The following is a 25,546-nucleotide window of genomic DNA, read 5'->3' as shown; positions in this document are numbered from 1 at the left end:
CCCAATATTAGGATGGAAACCCTGGAGCCTAGAGAAGTGAAGTCACTTACCCTTAGCCATACGAGAAAGACGCAGAGCAGAGGTTGCAGCGCACAGGTCCCTAGGCTCCCAAGCCAGGCTGCGTCCACTGCACTGTTCAGCCACTGGCCTCATCGCAGTAAATGCAGGCTGACTGAGAGAATGGTGGTGCCCTCTGAAGCAGTGGCTGCTCACGAAATGGAGCACTGATTCCACCAGATGCTCCAGGAAGAGGGACGGGAGGTTAAATACCTCAGGAAGCCCCTGCATGTCGGAGCCCCTCTTGGAGATTTCCAAGGGGCGGAACGCATGGAGCCAAGGCACGGAGATGTTCCCCAGTAAACAGACCTGTTGAATTTCTCAGATTCATTTCTGCAAGAAACATTTATCGGATGTGCCAATCACTTTGGAAAAGTTCTAAGAGGAAAGAGGTTCTAAGAGGAAAGAGACTAGTTAGCTGTGACAATCCCAGTGTAAGAGGGTACACTTTCAACTCAGGGACTCACAGGCGTTCTCTGTCCCCGAGGCTGGGGACCAGCCGTCCGCCTGCAGGGAGCCTGTGGAGAAACGAGGTGAGGCATGCGGACGCAGGAAGAGGCCATAGCCAGCCAGCTGGGCTGGGGGTGCGGGAGGGTGGAAGGCACAGCTGCAGATGGATGCTTGAAGGTTGTTTGGAATCTTTCAAGGCAAAGTCCGTGAAGCTCGGGAACACGGGAGGGGCACCCTGGGTGGGATGAAGGGCATTCTGCTTCCCCGCAGGTCCCCCCAGAGGGGCAGGCACCAGCGGGCTCAGAAGGTGTCCTGGAGCAGGTGCGCAGAAGCACCCCCAGTACTGATGCCACAGTGTCTGAAAGAGAAGCCAACCCGGGTCCTTCCTGGGCGGAAGCCTGACTGTCATGCTCAGTGGCCTCAGGGCTTCTGAGGCTTGCCTGTGGCATGACTGTCCTGCCCTGGTGGATGCCATTCTGAGGCCACCCTTTGGCACGCAGCCGCCTCGTCTCCATGAATGGGGTCATCCCCTGGATCCTCGCTCCACGCCTGTGTTCATTGCAAACTCTTTCCCCAATTGCTTCTCTTCATCGCTGCCTTATCAAAAGAGACAGGAGAGTCAGGCTGACTAATGGGGCAGCTGCCCGTGTGCACGCCAGCTGTGTGCTTGACCAGAGCCCAGTATGGGATGAGCAAACCCAGGTGTCCCTGCCTGGCTCAGAGTAAGCACGCATAGATGGTATCCCCAGGGGAGGGAGGAAGCCAGGCCCCCTGAGCTCCATGCTGCCCTGATGGCCAGACCTGGAGCACACCCCAGAACCAGGGTTTGAAACCCAGGTAGCATTGTGGCCGTGCCCGATGCCAATAGATAAGAGAAGAACCAGGTGCCCAGAGCGCGACAGGGCTCCCTGTCTAAAACGTGGGTGTGAGAGGAAATAGCAGCTCCCACAGGAGCACTCAGCAGGACCTTTGCTCCCTCTCACAGCAGGCCCTCTGGCCTGACACCCGGTGTCTCGTAGTCCTCTCGCTGCTGTGCCTTTTCGGGGCTCTTCCTCTGATTCTTCACGTGATGAACCCTAGTCACCTTTCAGCTGTGGCCTCCCACTTGGACAGAGCCTGTCTTACTTCTTGGGGGCAGCGGGGCATCTGGATGCAGGAGACAGAGGTGTGCTCCAGCTGGGGGTGCACGGGGGACTGAGGCAGGGAGGGGCAGACTCGGGGGGCTGGGGGTAGGAGGCTCACAGGCCGGTCTGCCTGAGCAGGGTTTCTTCTGCAGCCTCGCCACCAGATTCCCCTGCCTCCTCTAACCACAGCGAAATAGCTGATGCTTTTAACTGATACCCTTTACCCCACATGAGTATATCACTTCACCCCAGACCATATCAGGGGCCTCTGTCTTCATCTGGGACTGGAATTCACATCCGCTGGATTGGGACATTTCAGCAAGAGGAGCTTCAAGTTGGCCACACTGTAGCTCCAGTGGGCCTGCTGCAGTTGAAGTGAAATTCATCTCATCCTGCCTGCAAAGGGCTCAGGCCTGACACCTCTGCCCCAGAGCATGGCAGTGTGCTCACAGGTCCACCTCCATCTCAAGACCATGAGCTCTCTGAGGGCCAACGCAGTTCCCTGAGGCCTGGGACTCTCAGTACCTGTCAAGCGCCCGATATGAACGTAGTGGGAGCCATGTCAGTGCTCTCAGTATAAATGCAGGCACTTAGACCCCCGTCCCACAGCGTTTCAGACGGAGAGCCTCGGCAGAGAGAGGAACATTCCAGCAAATGTTTTTATAATGCAGGACAGTGAGGGTAGCTCACTACTGCCTGAGCAACCCCAGGGGGATGGTTAGACCGGTTGTCTTGCCGGCAAATTCTTTGTGGAGGGAGAGGCTATGGTCTTTTCAGATGACATCTGTGGGAAGGAGTGGAGGTCCCGCGATGCAGAGACTGAGTAGAGTGGTTACCGATGAGGCAGATTGGGGAGCAGGATGATGTCCTGATCATCATGAGCGTCTGAGCTCTCGGCAGGAAGGAGGGCCTTCCTCTCTCAGAAGGAGAGGATCCTTTTCTCAGAGAAGGAAGAGACAGTGGCATTTGACAGCAGCGCTTAAGACAGTGCCTTCACCTCGGCTTCACCAGGGGGCAGTGGTGGCAGAGAACCCGCCTGGAGGGCGCAAGGAGACACAGGAGATGTGGGTGCGATCCCTGGGTCAGGAAGATGGCCTAGAGAAGGGCTGGGCAAGCCACTCCAGTATTCTGGCCTGGACAGTGCCATGGAGAGAGGAGCCTGGCAGGCTACAGTCCATAGGGTCACAAAGAGCTGGACACGGCTGACAGGACTGAGCAAGCACGAAACAGCGCCTGGAACACTGCAGGAACGCAGTAATTGCTTGTGGAATGAATGAATGAACAAAGATATCAGTTTGGCAGATTCCACTGAGACTGAGTCTTGGCATGGGATAAACTGGTAATTCAGATGGCTTAGAACAGCATGTGGAAAAGAGCAAATCAATTCAATAAACATGTACTGAGCACCTACTGTCTTCTGGACAGTATGCGTTCGTGCCAGGCAGACTTGATGCTTATAAGCTGAATAAATTTGAGCAAGTTATGTAAACTTTCTCAGCCTCAGTTTTTCATCCACAAAATGTGTATAATAATACCATTATTATGGTATCATAATACCAAACTCAAGCTTCATGAAGTATGAAATGAAACAGGAAGTGATGAGACAACTCAGAGAAAATGAGGAAGCTGCACTGACTCCCATCATATCCAGCTCCTTCCAGGCAGGCTTCTGACCACCCCAGGACAACTGGCAGCAAAGAAGACCCCAGGCTGGCATATGGATACCACTCTCCTCTTTGTTATCTCTCTGCCACCCTAGCTGGCCACCATCTCTGACCCCTCCCATGTCATAGTCGGGGCCTTACCTTTGAAAAAGAGCTCTTGTCCCCTAAATTTCACACTTTGGTGGAGCTGGGCTCCTATCAAAAAAAATGTAGGCAAACAAGATGATGAAAAAAGCTGAGAGGTTCCAAAGCAGTCGGGAGAGACAGAGGAAGCAGTTCCGGGAAGGCGTGATGCAAGCGTGCAGCCGTGTGAGGTCCCCCCGCCACGAGAGGGAGTCGAGCTCCTAGAGCTCACTTCTCTGCTCCTCAGCACTGAAGGTTCAAGTTAGGCATCTGCATGATCTTTTTGATCGTTTCTTCACTTTTGGCGGTGCTGGGTCTTGCTGCATGCGGGCTTCCTCTGGTTGCGGCCTGGTGAGAGCTCTGCTCGAGTTGTGGTTCACGGGCCTCTCTCTGCAGTGGCTTCTCCTCGCAGAGCACGGGCGCTAGGGCACACGGACTTCAGCAGCTGTGGCGCAGGGGCTCAGTAGTTGTGGTGTATGAGCTCTGTTGCCTCTCGGCAGGTGGAATCTTCCTGGTCCAGGGACTGAACCCATGTCTGCTGCATTGGTTGGTAGATTCTTAATCCCTGGACCACCAGGGAAGTCCCTGTAGCATCCAACTTCTGCAAAAGTAACCTGCAGATGCTCCTTTGCAAATATCCACTTTGCAGGGTAGGATGAGGCATCAGCGATGTGATGCAGTCTTGTTAGTTGTGGATGAAATGGAAATAATTTGGAGAAGCCGAGGCTACTCCCTAAGCTCTACACAGTGCAGTGTTGGGAGTAAGGCCCATCATGGTGACATAATGTAGTATATGTTTGGGAGTGTAAGGGACCCTTGGGTATACCCTAAATCAAATACATCATCCTTTGAAACCCAAGGCAAAGGTCCCACTTTGCCTCAGTTGCCTCATTTATAAAGCAGGGATGATGACACCCATCTCCCTTGACTGTTGTAAAGCTTAAATGAGATTAAGATGCTAACGATGAGAACAATGTCAGTGATGTCATAGTGACAGTTACTAACAAATACCAAGCACTTGCTCTGTGCTAAACGCCAGGCCAGGCCTTTCTCATGCATTTCCCATTGACTTCTCCCCTCAACACTATAAAGTAGGTGCTGCTTTAAAGTTCCATTTAAAAGATGAGAAAACTGAGCCTCAGAAAGGCTTATTAACTTGCTCAAGGTCATGTGGTAGGAAAAACAGTCAAAGCAAGACTCAAACTAAGTCTGTGTGTGTGTGTGTGTGTGTGTGTGTGTGTTCAGTCATATCCAACTCTTTGTGACCCCATGGACTGTAGCCCATCAGGCTCCTCTGTCCGTGGAATTGTCCAGGCAAAAATAGTGGAGTGGGTTGCCATTTCCTACTCCAGAGGGTCTTCCCAACCCAGGGACTGAACCCATGTCTCCTGCACTGGCAGGTGGATACTTAACCACTGTGCCACCTGGGAAGCGCCACACCAAGTCTATTTGATGCCAAAGCTTGTGGTCAAAGCCACTCCCAAGCGTAGCCCACTGCTGGTCCCAGCAGCCCAAAGGGCCAGAGTCTGCCCTGGGATGTACTTGACTGAAACCTCCCCTCTCCAACCCGCCCCGGAGGGCTCAGGCGTGGCTGGCATCATCAGCTCTGCACATTCCTGGCACCCTGTAATTTCCCTCCCTCTGGGCTCTTTTGTGACCCTGAGACAAGTGCTTATTTACCCCATCCACTTCTCAGCTCCAAAGGAAAGTTCATCTCATGAGGAGGAAGCATGCCAGCATTTACCATTGAACAGCTCCGCAAAGCTGGTTTTCTCCCTGAGAGCTGCTTTCCAGTAACATTCAGCAGTAATAACAATAACATTAGCAGTAATCATAAGATGACAAGAAAACCCAGTGCACACTTGAGCCTGTGCAATCGCCTAGTGCTTTGTAAATAAAATGTCCCCAGTCTCCCTAACTACCCCACGCAGGAGGTACCACAGTTATGCCTGTTATATTAGTCAGGATCAGCAAATATGACCCCACAGGCAAAATCTGCCCTGCCACTCTTTGCTTTGGTGAAGCTGTATTGCACTATACCCGTGCTGATTTGTTTTTGTATCAGCTATGGCTGCTTTGGTACCACAACAGGGAAGCTGAATAGTTGTGACAGACTGACCCACAAAGCCTTAACTAAAATATTTACTAACTCGCCCTTTAAGAAAGTGTTTGCTGAGCCCTGATATAAATGATGAAGCTGAGAATTAGAAAGTCCTACTCATTTGCCCGAGATGGTGAAGGAGATGGAGGAGACATTTAACGCCGGGGCTTATTTACCCCCTTGACCTAACATCAGCAGCTTCTCTTGTGGCCCCTTGGCTGTCTCTCTTCCTACCTGGGCTCAGCACAGTAGACATGGCTATTCATGCCAGCCTGACTTTGGGTGACACTTGGCATATACAACAGGCCGAACAAAATGCATCACATAAGGGGCATGATTCTGTATAGACCGGCAGCCCAGACCCTCATCACACTGGCCCCACACCTGCGGCTCTGTTCTTATTTCCACACTTTCTTGAACTCTGTGCTCCAGCTGTACTGTTCTCCTCTCTTTTCTCCGTAGTCCCACCTCCACACCTTTGCCCAGTCCATCCCCGCCTCCCCAGTCTGGAACGCCCTTCCTTTTCATTTTATCACAGCCCTGCTCATCTTTCTAGACCTGTGTATCTCCTTCCATAAGTCTTCCTCAACTGTGGAAACATGGAGATTCTTTCTCAACACAAACCACGAGCACAAGTTTCTGGTCCTTGCATTGGCCCTTAGCACACAGAAGAGAGGGAACAACATTCCCACAGGCGATACGTGAACCAAGGAGAAAGCGAATCCGGTCTCTGTCTTCCATCACCTAAAGGATTCCAGCCAACTAAACTGGGCTTGATCTTTTGTGCACTGGAGAGCATTTGCCTGAAGATTTCTGCCATCCACCTGAGACTTTAAACAAGCCACTCAAACTCTCGGAGCCTCTATTTCATCTGTACTAATAGCTGACACTCTGAGGGTGGGGCTGGCTGCTTTCAATGCATGATAGCATTTAAAGGTGACCCTTGACTTCCAGACCTCATGGGGCTATTGTGAGGACTAAAGGTGAAGAAGCTGAGTTAGGACCCAGGAATGCCTAAGGGCTCCCTGAATGTTAGCGACCTTCACCAAGAGCCTCCTTCCCTTCTCAAAGTGCCAGTTTCTTATCTAGCAGTAAAATGAGAGATGAGTTTGGTCACATGATTTGGATGGACTCATCAAGGCATGATATTAAAACAGTTTGCAAACCATTTTTGCATTTTGGCCATGTAAGAGACACTGAATGGCCCTTCAAAATGTCATAAGCCCTAAACTCAACTGGGTTGACATGCTTCTTGACATTGAACATGGGAGACAAAATACACATTGGCTTCCACGTTGCAAAAATTGGTGTCTGGGTGCTTTCAGGCCACTTAACTATGCATGCTCAGTCATGCCCAACTCTTTGTGACTCCATGCATGGACTGTAGCTCACCAGGCTCCTCTGTCCATGAGATTTCCCAGACAAGAATACTGGCGTGGGTTGCCATTTCCTCCTCCAGGGGATCTTCCCGATCCAGGGATGGAACCTGCATCTCTTGTGTCTCCTGCATTGGCAGGCAGTTTCTTTACCTCAGAGCCGTCTGGGAAGCCCTCACTTGGCTAGTCTGATCTCTATTATAGTTGTCACCAGTCTTGACTCTCTGAGAAATCAGTTCACATAAATATTATACTTTCAGGTGTGGCTTGATTCAGGAGCTCAAAAATATCATCAGGTTTCAATCTCTTCCTATCCCTTCCTCTCTGCTTTTCACTACACTGGTGTCATCCTTAGGCAGACTCCTTCATTGTGTTCCTCCCCAGCAACCTCTGGCTTACAATCTTCAAGTTAAGCAGAAAGACTTCTTTTTGCTAAGAGTGCCAGCAGAACCTCAGATTTGAGTCTCACTGGCTTGATCTGGGCCCTTCTTAACTGTAGGGTCTGGATAATGAAAGACACTGATGAAGTGCTTGGCCTATGTCATGTACCCACACCTGGAGCTAGGGAGATGTGTTCAGCCCACCTAAGTCCCACTAATTGAAATTAAGGTGGATATGATTATCCAAGTATAAAAAAAGGAACGCTGCTGCTGCTAAGTCGCTTCAGTCGTGTCCGACTCTGTGCGACCCCAGGGACGGCAGCCCACTAGGCTCCTGCGTCCCTGGGGTTCTCCAGGCAAGAACACTGGAGTGGGTTGCCATTTCCTTCTCCAAAAGGAATGCTAGGCATGCAGAAATAATAGCTGATCATGCCAACATGCCGCCTCTTGAAGATCAGTGCTCTCACATACCTCAGAGCCTTTGCCCATACTCTCTGCTTGGAATGTCTTTTCTCTTTCCTTTCTCCTGAAAAATTTCAACATAAACCTGAAAACAAAGTCAGAAGACATGGGCTGTGTGCCTTCCCTGAAGACTTCCCTCTATTTGTCCGTCTCTCTTTCATATGCTTATCTCTCTGCTCCAGCACTTAACCACCTACTGCTCTTCTCCACTCCCAAGGAACTCCTAAAAGGCAAGTGCAGCGTCCTGTTTCATAATGCAATCCCAGTTTCCAGCGCTAAACCCGGGAGTGGCTTCCGCTGTTCAGTTGCTAAGTTGTGTCCGACTCTTCACAACCGTATAGACTGTAGCCCGCCAGGCGCCTCTGTCCATGGGATTCTCCAGGCAGGAATACTGGAGTGCATTGCCGTTCCCTTCTCCATGGGATCTTCCTGACCCAGGGACTGAGCCCGAGTCTCTTACATCGCTTGTGCTGCCGGGCATGTTCTTTATCACTAGCACCACCTGGGAAGCCTGGGAAATGATAAAAGCTCCCTGAAGCTCTGGTTCAAGTCTTGAATGGACTAATTTCAACATTCAGCCTTCCAACATTGTGATTGCTGACTTTCATCTCCTGTTTCTTCAGTTTGAAAACGAAATCATCCTCAAGCTGGACCATGAAGTGGAAGGTGGCCGAGGGGATGAGCAGTACATGCAGCTGCTGGAGTCAATGTGAGTTTAGGCCCAGGGCGGGAGGAGCCAGGAGGGCGGGCCGAGGCCCCAGGGCTCAGGACCCCAGGGGCCCTGTCCTCCCCTGGAGGCCAACCCGGAGGCTCGTGGGTATTGGAGAAACTCCATTTTTGGAAGAAATCTCACATCTCTCTGCAGTGGCTATTTCTTTGATATTGATGAAACAGGTGATAAAAGAAACTTTGCTGTGTAGTGGAGAGGGAGGTGTTCACTTTTGTTATCTCTTACCTGTGGAATAATTCTTGCTGTCTTTTCTTCTTTTTCATTTTTGATCTTTGACAGATATTGATCACAGTCAACAGATCTGGAGCACATGCGATCTGTGGAAAACTCATTAAGTGGTCTCTCTGTATTGTCTCCTTTAGTTGAGTTTTCTCTGTTTGATCTCATTTCATAACAGTGCCCCTAACGCTCAAGGAAGTGTCTTGTCTAAGGAGACTAGGTCAAGCTAGTCAAGTGGATAAGCTGGGACTGAACCCAGCTCTGCTAAACTCCAGCACACAGGCCTAGGGAGGCAGTGGGCAGTGGACAGCACCTAGGAGCATGGAACTTGGGCTCAGGACAATGTTTTAATAGCTTATTGAAATACAATTCATATAGCAGACAGTTCACCTAAAGTGATGAGTAGTGGAACCAAGACGAAAATCTTCCAACAACATACAAATGGCCAATGTGGCTTTTAGTGTATTCACGGAACTGTGAATTCACAATCACAATCGCAAATCACAATTCACAATCACAATCACAAACTGCAACCATTACCACAATCACTTTTAGAACATTTTTGTCACCTCCCGAAAGAAAGCCCATACCCCTTCGCCATCATCCCCTCCCCTTCTTCGGGGTTTCTATGCGTGTGTTTATTCTGGAAGTCTCATATAAACAGAATTATACAATACATAGTCCTTTGTGGCTATAGATAGCATGCTCTCAGGGTTCGTCATGCTGTAGCCTGTGCCAGATTTCATTTCTTTTGATTGGATATACCCTATGTGGTTTATCCATTCATCAGCTTATGACTACTTAGACTGTCTCTACTTTGGGCTATCACAAATAATGCTCCTGTAACCGTTCATATACGAAGTTTGTGTGGACACATGTTCACAGTGCTCTTGGATGTATAACTAGGAGTGGAATTTCTGGGTCATATGGCAACTCTATATTTACCCTTCTAAGGAACCATAAAACTGTTTTCCAAAGTAACTATACCAGTTACATTCCTACCTGCAATGTACAAGGCTTCCAGTTTCTCCACATCCCTCTGTTAATGTGTTTCTTACCAGTTATAGACATCCTAGCAGATATGAGGGCTTCCTTTGTGACTCAGCTGGTAAAGAATCTGCCTGCGATACAGGAGGCCTGGGTTCGATCCCTGGGTTGGGAGGATCCCCTGGAAATGGGAAAGGCTACCCACTCTAGTATTCTGGCCTGGAGAATTCCATGGATTATATGGGGTCGCAAAGAGTCAGACATGACTGAGCGACTTTTACTTCACTAGGAAATGATATCTCCCTGTCATTTCACTTACCATTTCCTACATGGCTAATGATGTTGAGAATCTTTTCACGTGCACATTGATCATTTGTGTGCTGTTGGAGGATTTTCATCTTGGTTCCGCCACTCAGCAGCTGCACACCTTTGGACCAATCATGAAACAGCGTTGGCTTCAGTGTGCCCCATCTGTAAAATGGGGATAATCAGCCTCCTGTGGTTATATTGAAGAATGGACACAGCAGGTAGAAGCTGAATAAATGCTGTTTGATCCGCTTGCTAACTCCCAACATCTATCTCTGACACTATGAGAAGTGAGGGCTTCTCCTAAGGTATGAAGCCCTGGCTCACACATCCCAAGTTCCCTCCTATTTGTAGATTCCCTGATTTGTGTGATTCTCTGATATATAGTCAATCTTGAATTCTTTCCCAATCCTCTTAGGAAATTTTTGCTTTAACAACAAAAGCACACTGAAGGTCTTATTCTGACCCTTGCCATGACCCTCCCTCCCTGGCCCAGCAGGCAGAGCCCAGTGGGCAGACTTGAGCCCAGGCAGCACCACCCCAGCTGGCCATGCCCCCTCCTGTCTCCATGCACAGCCCTCACTAAACAACCTGGAAAGCAAAGGCCACTCAGCTGGAGGAGAGACCCTTCCTCTGCTTCTCACTGGGTATTGAGACTGATTGTCCAGGGAGGAGGTGACATTTTGCCCGTGTTAATATTTTTCTTAAAGCTCAAGAAAGGAAAATCTAAATATTGACCAGAAGTGAAACCAGGGATGGTGCTGGCAATTTCCACTCATATAAGCGGATGGGGCCCTGCAGCCAGTCTTCAGATGATCAGCAGGATTTTCAAATCCTTCCTGAGTGATTATTTATAAAAGGAGTCCTTGGAGGTCAAGGAAATTAAAAACAGCTCATGATTTTTCTGCTGAAATAGAGGTGTGAATGATTTTTCAAAGCTAATCAAGCCCAACCCACAGTATCAGGACCCCATCAGAGCACCCAGGGACCAAGTCCGTGCTCCTTCCTTTTGACTTCCTGAGCCTCAGTTTCCTTAGCTGCAAATTGGGGATAAAAATACCATCCAACTCAGAGCTTTTACTGAGAATAAACAAGACACATCATGAAAGTACGTATTACAGTTTGTGATACCTTGTAGGTCGTCTGGAAGTAGCAGCTATTGTGATCATTAATCTAGCGAATGCATGAGTGTGCTCAGGCACGCAGTCGTGTCTGACTCTAGTGACCCCATCGACTGCAGCCACCCAGGCTCCTCTGTCCATGGAATTCTCCAGACAAGAATACTGGAGTGGCTTGCTATTTCCTCTTCCAGGCGATCTTCCTGACCCAGGGATTGAACTTGTGCCTCCTGTATTGGCAGGCAGTTTCTCTACAATTGAGCCACCTGGGAAGCCCAATCAGGTGGATACTGGTCTAATGAATTGAAGCCATGAGCCTCTGTATCATTTCTCTTCCAGCTCCTCCCATCTTTCAGGGCCTCCGCTAATACATAGTACCCACTCTGAGCAGACGCAGTTAGGTGGGCACACAACCTGGCAGCTTTTGTGGGTAGAACATGGCTTCCCCTCTGGTAGCAGTTGAAACCCTGAATCAGGGCACCAGTGTTAGGGTATGCAGTGGTGCTAAATTTCAGTATTCCTATGCTCTTGTGCGTGCACAACCTTACACAGTATCTCGCCCCTCCCCATCCTTAGAGCTGTCTTTGGAGCCCACTCCCATTGTCCACATCTGTCTTAAAGTGAGAGTCCCACATTAAATGGAATAACAAGACACTTTCTACCCTCCTGTATTCCATCTGCCTGGGAATATTTCTAGAAGGGGCAAGGGGGCCAGAATCCTGAAGGGGACAGAAAAGGTGTATTCAGGGGCCTAGATCTCAAACCAGTTCAGCTGAAAGAGGACCTATCATAAGAAGCACACCATACACAGTCTTTAAAGGAATAATTGAGAGTCCAGTCCAGCACTGACAGAGGCTGTGGGCCTGGGCTCCTCCCTCTGAAGACCTTCCGTACTGAATGCAAACCATTCTGGGGGGAATGTGAGCCGCCTCCATCCCCGCTGAGGCAGGAGCACAGGTGCTGGGTGCCTAGTGTGCCACCCTCCTTCCACCAAGTGAGGGATGACTGCATCACTTTGAGAGTCTCACAGCTCTTTTTCCTTGTCACTTACACTCCACTGTTGGACTCAAAGTGTGTGACCTTGGCAGGATCAAGATTAGAACCCAGCCTCATGGGGGCCTCGAACCTAGCCTACAGATTGAGGGTGATAATGATGCCTACTTCAAGGAGATTATGTGGGCATTGAACAAGATAATCAATAAAGCCAGCTTAGCACAACATCTGGAACACATGTACTCAATAAATGATAGTATCATGAATTATGGTTAGTTTTTATTTCTATATCTGCTTTCACTGCTAGACCGTGAACTCCTGGAGGTCAGTGAATTGCTATTTCTGAAATCTCTGAATCCCTAGTTCCCAGAAGAATTCATGTTGAACACACGGATGGCTAGATGGATGGTGATGAATGATGGATGGATGAGTTATCTCAAACCAATCTGCCCATCCATCTCACCAACCCTAGACCATATGACCAGTCTTCCTATCTTGTGGCTGAAAAATAGAGTCAGAAACCCAAGACTTTGTTTTTTCTAAACCCATGCTTCTCAAAGAATCAAGAGTATAGCATCCGCTGGGAGCTTGTTAAAATGCAGACTCTCAGGCCCTAACCCAAATCTGATGAATCAGAATCATGAACGCAGTGCCCAGGCGATCCCTGTGCATATTTAAGTCGGTAAAACAGCAGAGAAAACCAATGGTTCTTAATATTGGCTGCACATTAGAATCGTCTAGAGAAAAGAAATAAAATACTGCTTACTGGCTGACCCTCATCTCCAGAGATACAAAAACATCAACCTAGGGTGGGCCTTGAGTTTTGTAGAAGTTCCCCTTATGACTCTACCATGAGCCAGGACAGAGAGCCACTGATCAGGCCGGGCTCACAGCCTCAGATGTCTTCTTCTGGGGGGGCTGTGAGAAATCACACCCCAAACACGGGGACAAAATTTGAATGCATTGTCATTAAGATTGAAAACAAGGCTTGAAGTGACCATCCCAGAAGGAGTGAGGCACAGCTGTGACTGAGCCAGACAGGGCTAAATCACAGAGCAATTTGCATCTCTCCTTGAGAGCAGGGAACAGGTGCTTTTGCTACAGCGAAGATGGATTTGTCTGATCGCAGCCACAGTTTGAGATGTCATCTCCTTGCAGTCTGGTTTGGCTTCTGGGCAAAATGACCCTCCAGAGTCCTTGCCTTCGTTACTTTCCTCCACCTAGGAACTCTTGGGACCTAAACTGCTGCAGGCAGAGTAGGCAGAAACAGATGTAGCCTGAGAAGTGCTTGTCGACTCAAGATGCCTGAGAACACACCAGTGTTTCTCGCAGAGAAACACTGAAGTGATTGTCTTGATTCCCAAGGTCACCGCTTACTAGCAGAGTGATACTGGGAAGGACATTTAACCTCTCTGAGCCTTGATTACCTCATCTTCAAAATAAGAGGAATCATTGTTACTTATCAGAATGACCGTTATTATTTCTTAAGAAAAAGTGTTTAGACAGTGTCTGGCTCAGTGGTTAAGAATTCATCTGCTAATGCAGGAGACAAGTAGACAAGGGCTTCTGGGGTGGGAAGACCCCTGGAGAAGGAAATGACAACCCACTCTAGAATCCTTGCCTGGAAAATCCTGTGCAGAAAGGAGCCTGGCAGGCTACAGTCGTGGAGTTGCAGAGTCGGACACAACTTAGCAACTGAGCACGTACACACGGTGCAGAATAAGCAATTGAGAAGTAACCATGAAGCAAAACTGCAATCCATCTGTGTCTCCATACCTAGCCTGCGGGCTGCTTAAGAGCAGGCATAATTCTTTATATATATGTATGTATATATATATACATATATATATATATATCTTTCTCCCCACCCCTACTCTAGCATATTGCCTAGCACTAATAGTTGCTTAAGGAATGTCACCATTTTAGTTTTTGTTTTTAAGATTTAGAATATTAATATTACAACGAATGTTGTAACTTGTTCAAGTAACATATGAACGTTTAAATTGAAAAGTGAACACTGTCCTCTTCTGTTCCTCCACCTAGACCCTTTGTCTGAAGCAATGTGCATTTAGAGTTTGGTGTTTATCCTTCCTGATGGTCACATTTATAAACACACAAAGACACATGAAGTAGACACACACTTCCACTCACATATAGCATTTGGTGCGTGAGGGCAGATGCTGGAGCCAGACTATTGTTATTAATATTTACCAACTGTGTGACCCTGAACAAGTTAGTTGACCTCTTTGTGCTTTAATTTCCCCATCAGCAAATATTTCATAAGATTGTGATGGTAGATTAAATGAGTTAAAATTTGAGTTAATTTTCAGTTAAAATGTAAGCTGTTTAGAATAATGCCTAGGACATGGTAGGTTCTTTGTAAGATCGTTAAATTAAAAGACAAATATTATTCTGAGATTTGGTTTTCTCAACTATATATTTTATAGAGATTTTTGTGTCAAAATATTGATCTCTGGCCTACTTTTTAATGGCTTCATTGAATCATATTTTGTGAATATGCTTTAATTGGACATTTAGAACACTTCCAACTATTTTACTATTAGACACAGTTTCTAAATATTATAAATATACCCTTACCTACTTATGGGAGATTATTTCTATAAAATAGATTCCCCAAATAGAATTATTGGATCAAAAGATATGTATTTTTACAATTTTTACAGATACTGTGAAAATTGCTACCCCAGAAATTTGTACTGATTCACTCCCAATATGGGTCTATAAAAGTAATTATTTCCCCACATCATTGCCTACCCTACAATTTTATTTTTATTTTTTCTTATTTTGTCGGTGGGGGAAATTTTTTAATACTTTCTACACTATATGGTCAACGTGCCCATGAGGTCACTTTAGTTATGTCTGCCTCTTTGCAACTCAATGGACCATAGCCTGCCAGGCTTCTCTGTCCATGGGATTCTCCAGGCAAGAATACCCAAGTGGGTTGCCATGCCCTCCTCCAGGGGATCTTCTCAACCCAGGGATCCAACCATGTCTGTTATGGCTGAACCTGTCAAGGCAGGTTCTTTACCACTAACGCCACCTGGGAAGCCCCAAGTTCAGTTCAGCCGCTCAGTTGTGTCTGACTCTGCGACCCCATGGACTGCAGCACACCAGGCTTCCCTGTCCATCACCAGCTCCTGGAGTTTACTCAAACTCACGTACATTGAGTGGGTGATGCCATCCAACCATCTCATCCTCTGTCGTCCCCTTCTCCTCCTGCCTTCAATCTTTCCCAGCATCAGGGTCTTTTCAAATGAGTCAGTTCTTCACATCAGGTGGCCAAAGTATTGGAATTTCAGCTTCAGCATCAGTCCTTCCAATGAATATTCCAGACTGATTTCCTTTAGGATTGACTGGTTGGATCTCCTTGCAGTCCAGGGGACGCTCAAGAGTCTTCTCCAACACCACAGTTCAGAAGCATCAATTCTTCAGCGCTCAGCTTTCTTTATAGTTCAACTCTCACATCCATACATGACTACTGGAAAAAATATAGGTTTAACTAGACGGGAAGCCCCAAATCAGTGTATAAATAAAGACTGAATAAAGGAACAAAAGGACACAGTGAACCAAGGGAACTTGGATTCACAGATTTGTTTGGCTTTTACTCCACCCACCCTACCCCCGCCCCGTCCCGCCCCGCCCCCAGCGTGCCTTCTCCCATGCCCTTGAGCTCACTACCCTCCCGTCTGTGTGGCAGCCTGATGGAGTGTGCTGCGGAACACCCGACCATCTGCAAGTCGGTGGAGAACTTTGTGAACCTGGTCAAAGGCCTCCTGGAGAAGCTTCTGGATTACCGGGGCGTCATGACGGATGAGAGCAAAGACAACCGCATGAGCTGCACAGTGAACCTGCTGGTATGTGGGCTCTCCCCTTGTCCAATCAGGGCAGTCATGGGGCCTGGTCTGACTTTGGGTTCTGCTGTTGCTCTGGGTGGGGAAGCCTCGCTCAGGGCTTTAGAAATCGGAAAAACAGGAGAGGGAATCCCTCTCTCGACATCTGCCAGCTCTGTGACTTGAAGTCAATCATTGTCACTTCCCTATGCCTCAGTTTATCATATGCATGAAATGGGAATGGGTGTAGTCAGCTCTCCCTGGCTTTTTGAAACCTCATGGACAGGGGGTTGGTATGCACTGACTGAAACAACCACAGACAGAAAGCACCAAGCGGGGAAAAAAAAATCCACCAAGTTCCAAAAAGTAAACTTAAATGTACTGGATGCTAGCCACTGTTTACATAGCATTTACATTGGATTTACAACTGTTTACATAGCATTTACATTGTTTTAGTAAATACAAATAATCTAAAGATGGCTTAAAGTATATGGATGTGTGCAGGTTATACACAAATACTATTAACGTACTGTTTTATGTAAGAGACTTGAGCATCCTTGTATTCTGGTGTCTGTGGTGGTCCCGGCACTGTGACCCTGAAGATACCAAGGAATGGCAGTATCTCCTTTGGCACTTAACACACCACAGAGAAAGAAAGCAGCGGTGTAAAGAGGTTAAGAGTATGAGCTTTGGAGTCACACAGCCTATTCTCACCCTCTCTCAGATAATTAATAGAATACCCAAGGAAATTTTCTGAAGGTTGTTTGCTTATCTGTTACATGGTAAAGATAACAGGACCTGATTCATAGGTTATGCAGTCCTGTGGGGCTGTGCTCAGTCACCCAGTTGTGCCTGACTCTTTGCAACCCCATGGACTGTAACCTGCCAGGCTTCTCTGTCCCTGGAATTTTCCGGGCAAGAGTACAGTTCTGACCCATGGTTAACTGCTCACTGTGTGTTAGTTTCCTTATCTTATGAAATGAAGTACTACCTATAACTAGGATTTATAGAAGATTACTATGGGACAAGCTAACCAGAGCAGGTAACTCCAAACCCAGACTCTTCATCTCTGTACCACACGACCTGCCATGGGCCAGCTCCCAGTCTCCCCTGGGATGTCCTTCAGATGTCCTGTGATGTGGTTATGAGACAGCTAGAGCAGCAACAGTGCTTCATATTCACCAGGTCAACCCACCCTAAGGGAATTAAAATGAGTAAGGTTGGCCAAAGGACCACGTGGCAGCTAGTACATCAATCCCCCCGACATTTCCAGGGCTCCAGAAATATAAATTGTGAGCCCAGAGTTCTGTTGTGTGTCCTCCATTTGCCCTAAGAGGACTCTTTAAACACCCTAGATATTGCCATTGATTTTCTGAAATGCTAAGGGGAGTTAAAATTCCTGCTTACAGCAGAAAGGAATTCATTGCTAATAACTCCACACGGCCCGCTTTACATAAAGGGCACAAAGGAGGGGTTTTCTAGGAGTTTACAGTTTCTTGTCATTGGAGAGGTAGAAGTTGGTTGAAGAAACTGGCCTTCAGCTGATAGAATCTGACCTGGAAGAAAGTTGGGAAAGGTAGGTCTGTAAGCAGTTTAAACCCAGTATAGAATTTAAGCACATCTTGTTGATTTTGGAGTGTGGCTTAAGCACAACATCACGAAGAACAGGATGGGGTGAGCGTGTCTTCAGGTCTCGTGGGACTCTGCCAACCACTGACTATGCTCTGGAACACACCGTCTCACCCTCTGAGAGCCTGAGGTGCACATGGGTGTGATGAATTAAACCTGGATCTTCTTTAGATGTGGCTCAAGTGTGAGACCCTAACCTCCTGACGCAAAATCTGTGAGGACTTGTTTTAAAATGCACGTGATTCCAGAACGACCACTGGTCTGTGTGAACCTTTGGACTGTGGAATCTCAGCATAACTCTTGATAGTTCTGCACTGTCAAAAGATGATCTGTTATCATCACGGAGATCTATTGTGATTAACGTACTATTACTCTGGCCATTGCTATTACTCTGATTCCAACTCAAGTTCTCCTCAGTGCAGGATCTGAGCTTTTAAAGGTCAAGCTGGGCTGCCTTTCATAGTAGACTTGTCAAAGTGAATTCCCTCAGTCTTCTCGGAAGTCTCTCTCTCAATGCAGCAAGTAGCTGGATTGCACCTCCTGATGTGATGGCTGGGATACTTCCTCTGTCCCTGTATAGTCTAAGAATCAGGGAAGTGACTTTCAAGTCAGAATAAGCAGTTTGGTGCATTCAGGAAAGTAAATTTCTTGCTCCCATCTCGCCCAGATAGTAAATAGCAGTTTCCTCTCATCTTCATTACAATGCCCTCCACCCCTGCTGTTCTGCAAAGAAAAACATTTATCACTGTTTTTCCTCCCATGTCTAGAATTTCTACAAAGATAATAATCGGGAAGAGATGTATATAAGGTAAGATTTTTGTTTTCTAAAACCCAAACCTGCTGTGTCACTCTTCTGCTAGAAATCCATCGATGGCTCCCCACTGCCTTCAGCAGAATGTAAGCACATCTTGTTGACACTCTGACCTTCTGATTCCTGTCCATCTTCTTGGATTCAGCTCTTTCCATGCTCCTACAATCAGCCTCCCAAATCCACCTAAAGTTCTCTGACGTGCCGTGCTGTTCTGCTGTGAATTGTGCTGGTGAACTGCACTTGTGTTTGTTACAAGGCTGGCATGTGAAGCCCTAGTCTAGGGTTTGGAGCGCAAATACTTAGACCATTGGCCAGCCCAACTTCAAAGGGAAAAAATTACCAAGATGTATGATGGCAGCTTCTTTGTAGGCATTTAAAAGACACTTATTTGAAAAATCACATGAAGGATTTTGGGGGGACATTCACCTAAAGCAAAGAACTCCCTTGTCAGTGTTTCTTAGAATCTCATTTTTTTCCTTCAAAGTTTTTTATTAATTACTTTACTCATACAAAAATAATGCATAGTTATTGCCCCCCAAATCCTCATAAAATACAAAGAGGCAAAACAAAACTCTTCTTAAATAACCATAATCTATATATATTCCCAGACCATTTAATATTTATATATAGATCAAATTCTATGCATGACTGTTTTTTGAAAAAATGGGATCATATAGCTCATAATTTATTCTTTGCTTGACAAGAATTCTATGTCAACAGATGTATTTCAGCATAATTTTTAATGAAACTATAAAATTCTCATTCCACAGTATACCATAATTTATATAGCTAGTCCTGTGTTGTTTAACACTTAGGTTGTTTCCAATTTTTTTTATCATAAATATCACAATGGGAAAATTCTTGGATGTATATCTTTATGCATCTCCTTGTGAGACAAAGGCCTACAAAGTAGAACCGACTGTAAGATTAACAACCAAGACCCTTTCAAGGTTTCTGACACATTCAGTTGAAGACCAGACTCCATGTCCAAACTCACTGTGCTATTACTGCAAATATTTTTAGGTACTTTAGTATTATTCCAGAAATAGGAACTATCATTTGGAAAAAAGATAATTCCATAGATTGTCCGGAGCTTGGATAGTATTTATAACATCACTAGACATGACTCACTGTAGACGCACAGTGCTTTGGGTCCAAAGGATCTGGGGCTTTACTTGTTATCCTCTGTCACCTTGGAAAAATCACTCGGTGTCTTTGGCTAGGGTTACCCCATGTAGAATTTTTCCATTCTGTTCTGAGGATTAAATGAGATGCTACAGGTAAAGTGCCTGGCCCTTGGTTCCCTCCCCAACCTCTTTTCGTTTCTTCCCATTTTAGAAACACAGATGGAGAATCCCAGATTTCCATAAGCTTTATAGATGTGAATCCTGTAGTAATCTAGGAAAACCACATTTGCCTAAACCAGACGTTGTAAATAAGATATAGTCTGAAAAATCTCTCCTGTTTGGCAGGCATAGTATTTAAAAACATTTTTACTTGGTTGCCAAATTTTAAAAATCTAGAGATGTTACATAAAAGTCAAAATTTCCCTCTTCTAAAAAACTTGAAAGGTATGGCAACACTGGGCCCGCACATCCTGACGAACACCACCTAGGCTAGGTGATAGCATTTTAGATGGGACACAACACCCCATGGTCTCCATTCCCCATCAGACTTCATCCCTCCACCTCACTCAGGCTGCCCATCTGCCATCTGTTTGCATTTGATTCCCCGCCCCCGCCAACTCAGGCCCATCAGGGTGTCTTCCATTGTGCTCTGTGGTTGCTCACTAAACCCTTGAGTTGACAAAGGATAGGGAGTATCTTGGTAAGTTAAGGAGTTGAAAGCAGCAGAGACGCTCTCCCTAGGACCAATTTCTTCAAGTTTTTTGGACCCAGTCATCGGGGATCAGAGACCAAGGACAGCAGGTGGAGACAGGAAAGGATGGGATTATGTACCCAAGGGTTTCTAAAAGTTGACCACAGCTGCATGTTCCTTATGTGCAGGCTACGTGCAATTTCATGATAGCTGGTTGATCAGCAGAAAGTTAAGTGGGGAAGAGTGATTGTAAAGGCAGAAACAGCTGGTGTCAAAACCTGCTTCTACCTATTTCTAGCTCTTATCTACTTTAATGTCTGTCTCAGTTTTCTTATCTAAAGAAAAATTGTTGAGAGGATGAACTGATATTATATATAAAGCACCCACTAGTGGAATGGATGGATGTACAATCTCTCTGGAATGCGCCCCCCACCCCCCCACCAATTTGTCCTATCTTCAGATCCCAACCCAGATGTCATACTCCAGAAAACTTTCCAGAAGCGCCACCTGGATGACACCTGCTCTCGCAGTAACCATAGACCTCTCCTTCCAACATTGGTCACAGCAGTATTTTTGCAATTACCTCTTTGGTTATTTAGTCGATGCCTGTCTCTTTTCCTAAAGTATAAATACTAACCTCTGAGAGTAAATGGGGTCTGCTTTTGCCACCATTTATCTCTCATGCCTGGCACAGCCTGTGTGCTCAGTTCAACTTTGCTGATGGAACAAATAAATGAGCAAAAGGTCACTAGCTCATTAGTATCAGAAACCACTAATTGACCTTTCTCCCCTTGAGAATCTTTGGCAGTCCCCACCCTGAGTTCAGGCAGCCTCTGTTTGGCCCACTGGCCATGTTTTATGTAGCCAAGGACGTTAAACCCTAGCTCCTCCTTGGGTGACATTCTGTGCAGAAAATTTTCTTATAACAGAAAATCCAACCCTGAGCATTGAGACCTGATTTGAGCTCAGATGCTTGAGAAGCCCTTTGTTCCCTGTAGTTAGATAGCCAAGGCAGAATTTTGGCACCATTACAGACAGTGCCTTTCGTCTCAGAAGAAGGATCAGGGCATCGCATCACAGTACCTTCCCTTCACCAAATTGCTAAGAGCTGGGCTTAAAAATACTCCTGATGACATGCAAGTCACCAAAGCAATGGCTTTTTGGCTCTGGATTCTGTTTCCAACAGTGGCAGGAGAGAATGTTTTGTAGAAGAACCTGATGTGCAATGATAATAGATAATAGCTGTCACTGCTCGATGCTGGCTACAGGCTAATCACTTTCAGTGGATACTGGCATTTATTAGCAGCAATGCTGGCTGTCACTCAAAGAGCCTTTTCTACAGGGTCTGCTTAGCCCTTTGTAGGCCCAGAAACGATAGGTAGGTTCTATGAGCACTACCGTTTTACACATGAGCAAACTGAGGCACAGAGAAGTTAATACACATTATGTATCAAATAATTGATTGAAGCGCCCTTCCTCTGATCTTGTCCTGTTCTTAACATCTTTCAACCCTAGTCATCCTAGGGTTCAGAACTAGATCATCACATTGCAGAAGGGTAGGCGATTGGGATGTCATTACAGTTGGAATTGTAGATTCTTTCTACAGTGCCTCCACCTGGATGTCTAATCTCTAACCCCTTTCTTTACTTATCATAAATTTCACTTCCTTTACACCTTGAGAGCATTGAAGAGAGGGTAGAGCTTCCCCTTTACAGCACTATGACTTGTCCATGCCCTTGGAGCTGTACAATGATTAGAGCATAGTCTCTGAAGGTGGTTAGACTAGGATCATATTCCAGTTCTTCTTTCATTAGCACATGACCTCCAACAAGCCATTTGCTTCTCCTTCCTTGATTTTCCCTTACTTGTCATATTGCATTGGCCAGAGTCTTCAATATGAAAGTTGAATACTGGCTAGAATGATAACTAACTTCTCCAGGCCAGAGCTTTCTTATCCGTAAATGAAAATTCTCAATGGACCCATTTTACAAGATGGTCAGGCAGCTTAAATGATCTGAGGCATTTAAAATACTTAGCATGGTTCCTGTCATACCTGAAATGTCCTGCAACTTCTAGGGGCTATCACTGCCACTCATGCAAGGGGACTGAATGGCAGGAAAGGAGGACTCCCTTGTGAACCCAAGGGGTATCCAGTTGCTCTCTCTGGCCTGGCCCTACCTCCTGATGCATCTGGTGATTTAACATATTTCCCAAACAGGTACCTGTACAAACTCCGCGACCTTCACCTGGACTGTGACAACTACACAGAGGCCGCCTATACACTCCTCCTCCACACCTGGCTTCTCAAGGTACTGCCCTCCCAATGGAGGGGATTCATGCGGAGATCCCACGGAGCCCTCACAGCAAGTTGAAAAGTTAAAAAAAAAAAAAAAGGAAAGAAAAATTAGCCAAATAAATTTTGTTTTGCCCTGTGTCCCCAAACTTTTAACCTGGCAGGTTACTTTTCTGCACTGTTCTGTCTGGACACATAAGGTTTCAAGTGACCGTCACATTTAGCAGCAACAAGAACCCCCTGAGACGTATCTTGCAGTCTTACATAACATTCAAACTGTTTTATATAACATCCAAGCATCAACTATAAATCATTAGCATGCCCTGTGAGCTGTTTTTCTTCTCTTGAAAGTGCTGCTGGAGCAGGACAAAGTCTCAAGGATTTCCTTTGGGTTTTGAAGAGTAGGGCCATGTCTTGCAGGGATTCAGAGAAAAATCCTTCAGTCCGTACATAGGAGCCAACAGAGAGTCCAGAGAGTCAGTAACTGTGACTCTGCAGAAATGGAGGGGCGCTTCCTGTGGAACCTGCAGGCCAACATCATCTCTCTGATTGACGCTCAGGGCAGTGAGGACACAGGCAGGGGTGTCTGCAGGGTGTCCTCCCGTTCCTCAGCAGTAGGGGAGACATCTGCCCTGGGTAACTGTGTGTCCTCTCTCTGCAGTGGTCAGATGAGCAGTGCGCATCGCAGGTCATGCAGACAGGCCAGCAGTACCCGCAGACCCACCGGCAGCTGAAGGAGACACTCTATGATATCATCATAGGCTACTTTGACAAAGGAAAGGTAATTGGTCCCTGCCCTTCCTCTCTCCGTGGGAACCCTAGCTTCTGGGAAGGACTGTTCTCTCCCATACTCTATGTGTAATCCATCTGCAGGTCTGGTCTGCTCTCCTGCCCAACCCTAAGTCTGATCATTTCTCTCCATCCCCATTCCTACTACATATGTTCAAGGCACCAGCATTGCTCACCTGGACACAATGAGTCCTATGTAGTAGCCCTGTATCCTCTGTTCCTCTGCAACAGGTTGTCCTTCGTATAGGAAATAGGGTGATCATAGAACATACTTATCCCATAGAATATAACCCATTGTCCTGCTTACAATCATCTCAAACAGCCATCCCAACACTTAGATCAAATTACAGTCTTTCCCATGACCCATGAGGCCACATACGAGCTGTCCTCTGACTGCCTCTCCCATGTCAACTCTGCCAGGCTCCCTCTTGCTCACATATTGTGTGCCAAGCTCTTCTCCACCTCAGGGCCTATGCACTTGCTTTTCCCAGCTTAGGACATTTCTCCTCCATATCTTACCATGGCCAGTTCCTTCTTACAGCTCAGGGTTTTGCCCAAGCAAAGAATGTCATGTCCTGAAGAAGGCCTTCCCAGACCACACACAGCAGTACCCCTGCTGTGAGTCATACTTATTTCTTCTTCAAAGCACTTATCACTGTCGGACATCACCTCAATCGTTTTGTTTTGACTTGTTCATTGTCTGGCTCTCCACTTCAGAAGGCCAAGAGCAAAGATATTTGTCTTGTCCACTGCCGAGCGCCTAGTAGCTAGCACAGACAGACCCTAAGATATGGGACCCAAAAGATATATGTTGAAAACATTAATTAATTGAATGTGTGAATGACATCATGGTGTCATCGTTGATCTCCAAACAGCAAGAACAGGGTGATTTGTCATGTTTTGTCTGGAGATTGGCCAAACCAGTTACTGTCCATCCTCCAGCCTCCAACTGGCCCTTCAGGAAGCACCAACTCAAACGCTGCAGGAGACGTAGTAGGTGGCTAAGAGCTCAGGATCTGGGTTTCAAGCCGCATTCCTTTACCGCCTGCAACCCCCGTGGCCTTTCAGAGATTCCAATTCCCCATCCATAACAGTGAGATATTCATAGTACCTACTTTCTAGCTGCATTGTGAAAATTAGGTGAGAAAATGATGTAAAGCACTTAACATGAGACCTGGTACATAGTACTAACTTGTTCAGTTTTTTTTTAATATTTATTTATTTAGGGGCTCCTCTGGTGGCTCAAATGGTAAAGAATCCATCTGCAATGCGAGGGACCCAGGTTTGATCCCTGGGTCGGGAAGCTCCCCTGGAGAAGAGAAGTGGCTATCCACTCCAGTGTTCTTGCCTGGAGAATGCCATGAACACAGGAGCCTCTGGGCCCCGGTCTGTGGGGTCACAAAGAGTTGGCCGTGGCTGAGCGACTAAGCATGAGCACAGTTATTTATTTGTTTGTGCCAGGTCTTAGTAGCAGCACGCAGGATTTTTATTTTTTTAATTGTGACGTGTGGACCCTTAGTTGCAGTGTGCAAACTCAGTTCTCTGCCCTTGAGGCCCCAGTTGACTGCCTGCTTCCTCTTCCAAGCTTTTCCTGAGTCCTCCAGCTTACCTACAGCCCTGCCTCTTCTCCGAATGGCCTGGCCTCTTACAGTTCATCAGGCACACTTTAACTTTTGGCCTGTTCTGTCACCGCAGTTCATTGCATCTGTCTTAGTGTGATCTCCCCACCTTCCCTGAAAAATGAAATGAGGTAATGTCTGTGGAAGGGTGTATAAATTCCCAGGCGTTGAGCGATTGGAGAAGACTGTTTTAATAATTTACGGTCATAAGCCTCTTGAGGGCAGAGACCCGGCCCTCTCTGGAGCCTCCCGTCCTGCTGGGCATCAAGTCTGAGCTCACTCTTGGTTTATCAGCTGATTAAGTCAGTCATGGTAGGAAAACCCTGAAAGGACCTGTCAGGCATTGTCCTCTGCCAGTATCCGACTCAGCCAACCCTTCGCTGAGCAGAGAGGAAAAAGGCATAAACCCCAGTACTAAGGGGCGTATTACTAGGCAAAGCACACATACGGGTCATCATCTTTTTTTTTTTTTTGCACATAACCCCTTGGTGTTGTGCAATAATGGGGAGGAAGAGGGCAGGAACAGGGTGCTGCGAAAGCACTTCAGGGGCAGAGAGGAGGGAGCGGATGGGTATAGCTCCCTCTATGTGCCACTGCTGTGGTGGCTTCCAAAATGAAGCCCAAAGTCTTTAGCATCCTTTTGACT

General features: G+C 46.7%; 1 protein-coding gene across 1 annotated transcript in view; it reads left to right on the top strand.

The window, feature by feature from the left end:
• DOCK2 (dedicator of cytokinesis 2) overlaps positions 1-25,546 on the top strand; it is a 456,743-nt gene that overhangs the window by 389,148 nt on the left and 42,049 nt on the right. Inside the window, exons 34-38 of the mRNA XM_040262783.1 lie at positions 8,361-8,446; positions 15,809-15,965; positions 18,338-18,378; positions 22,418-22,508; positions 23,154-23,273. Coding sequence (XP_040118717.1) covers positions 8,361-8,446; positions 15,809-15,965; positions 18,338-18,378; positions 22,418-22,508; positions 23,154-23,273 — 495 coding nt within the window. The remainder of the gene's footprint in view (positions 1-8,360; positions 8,447-15,808; positions 15,966-18,337; positions 18,379-22,417; positions 22,509-23,153; positions 23,274-25,546) is intronic.

This window comes from Oryx dammah, unplaced genomic scaffold, assembly GCF_014754425.2.
Source record: "Oryx dammah isolate SB20612 unplaced genomic scaffold, SCBI_Odam_1.1 HiC_scaffold_20, whole genome shotgun sequence".
Taxonomy (NCBI): domain Eukaryota; kingdom Metazoa; phylum Chordata; class Mammalia; order Artiodactyla; family Bovidae; genus Oryx; species Oryx dammah.
Note: the sequence above shows the minus strand (reverse complement) of the source record. Positions and strands in the feature narration are given on the sequence as shown.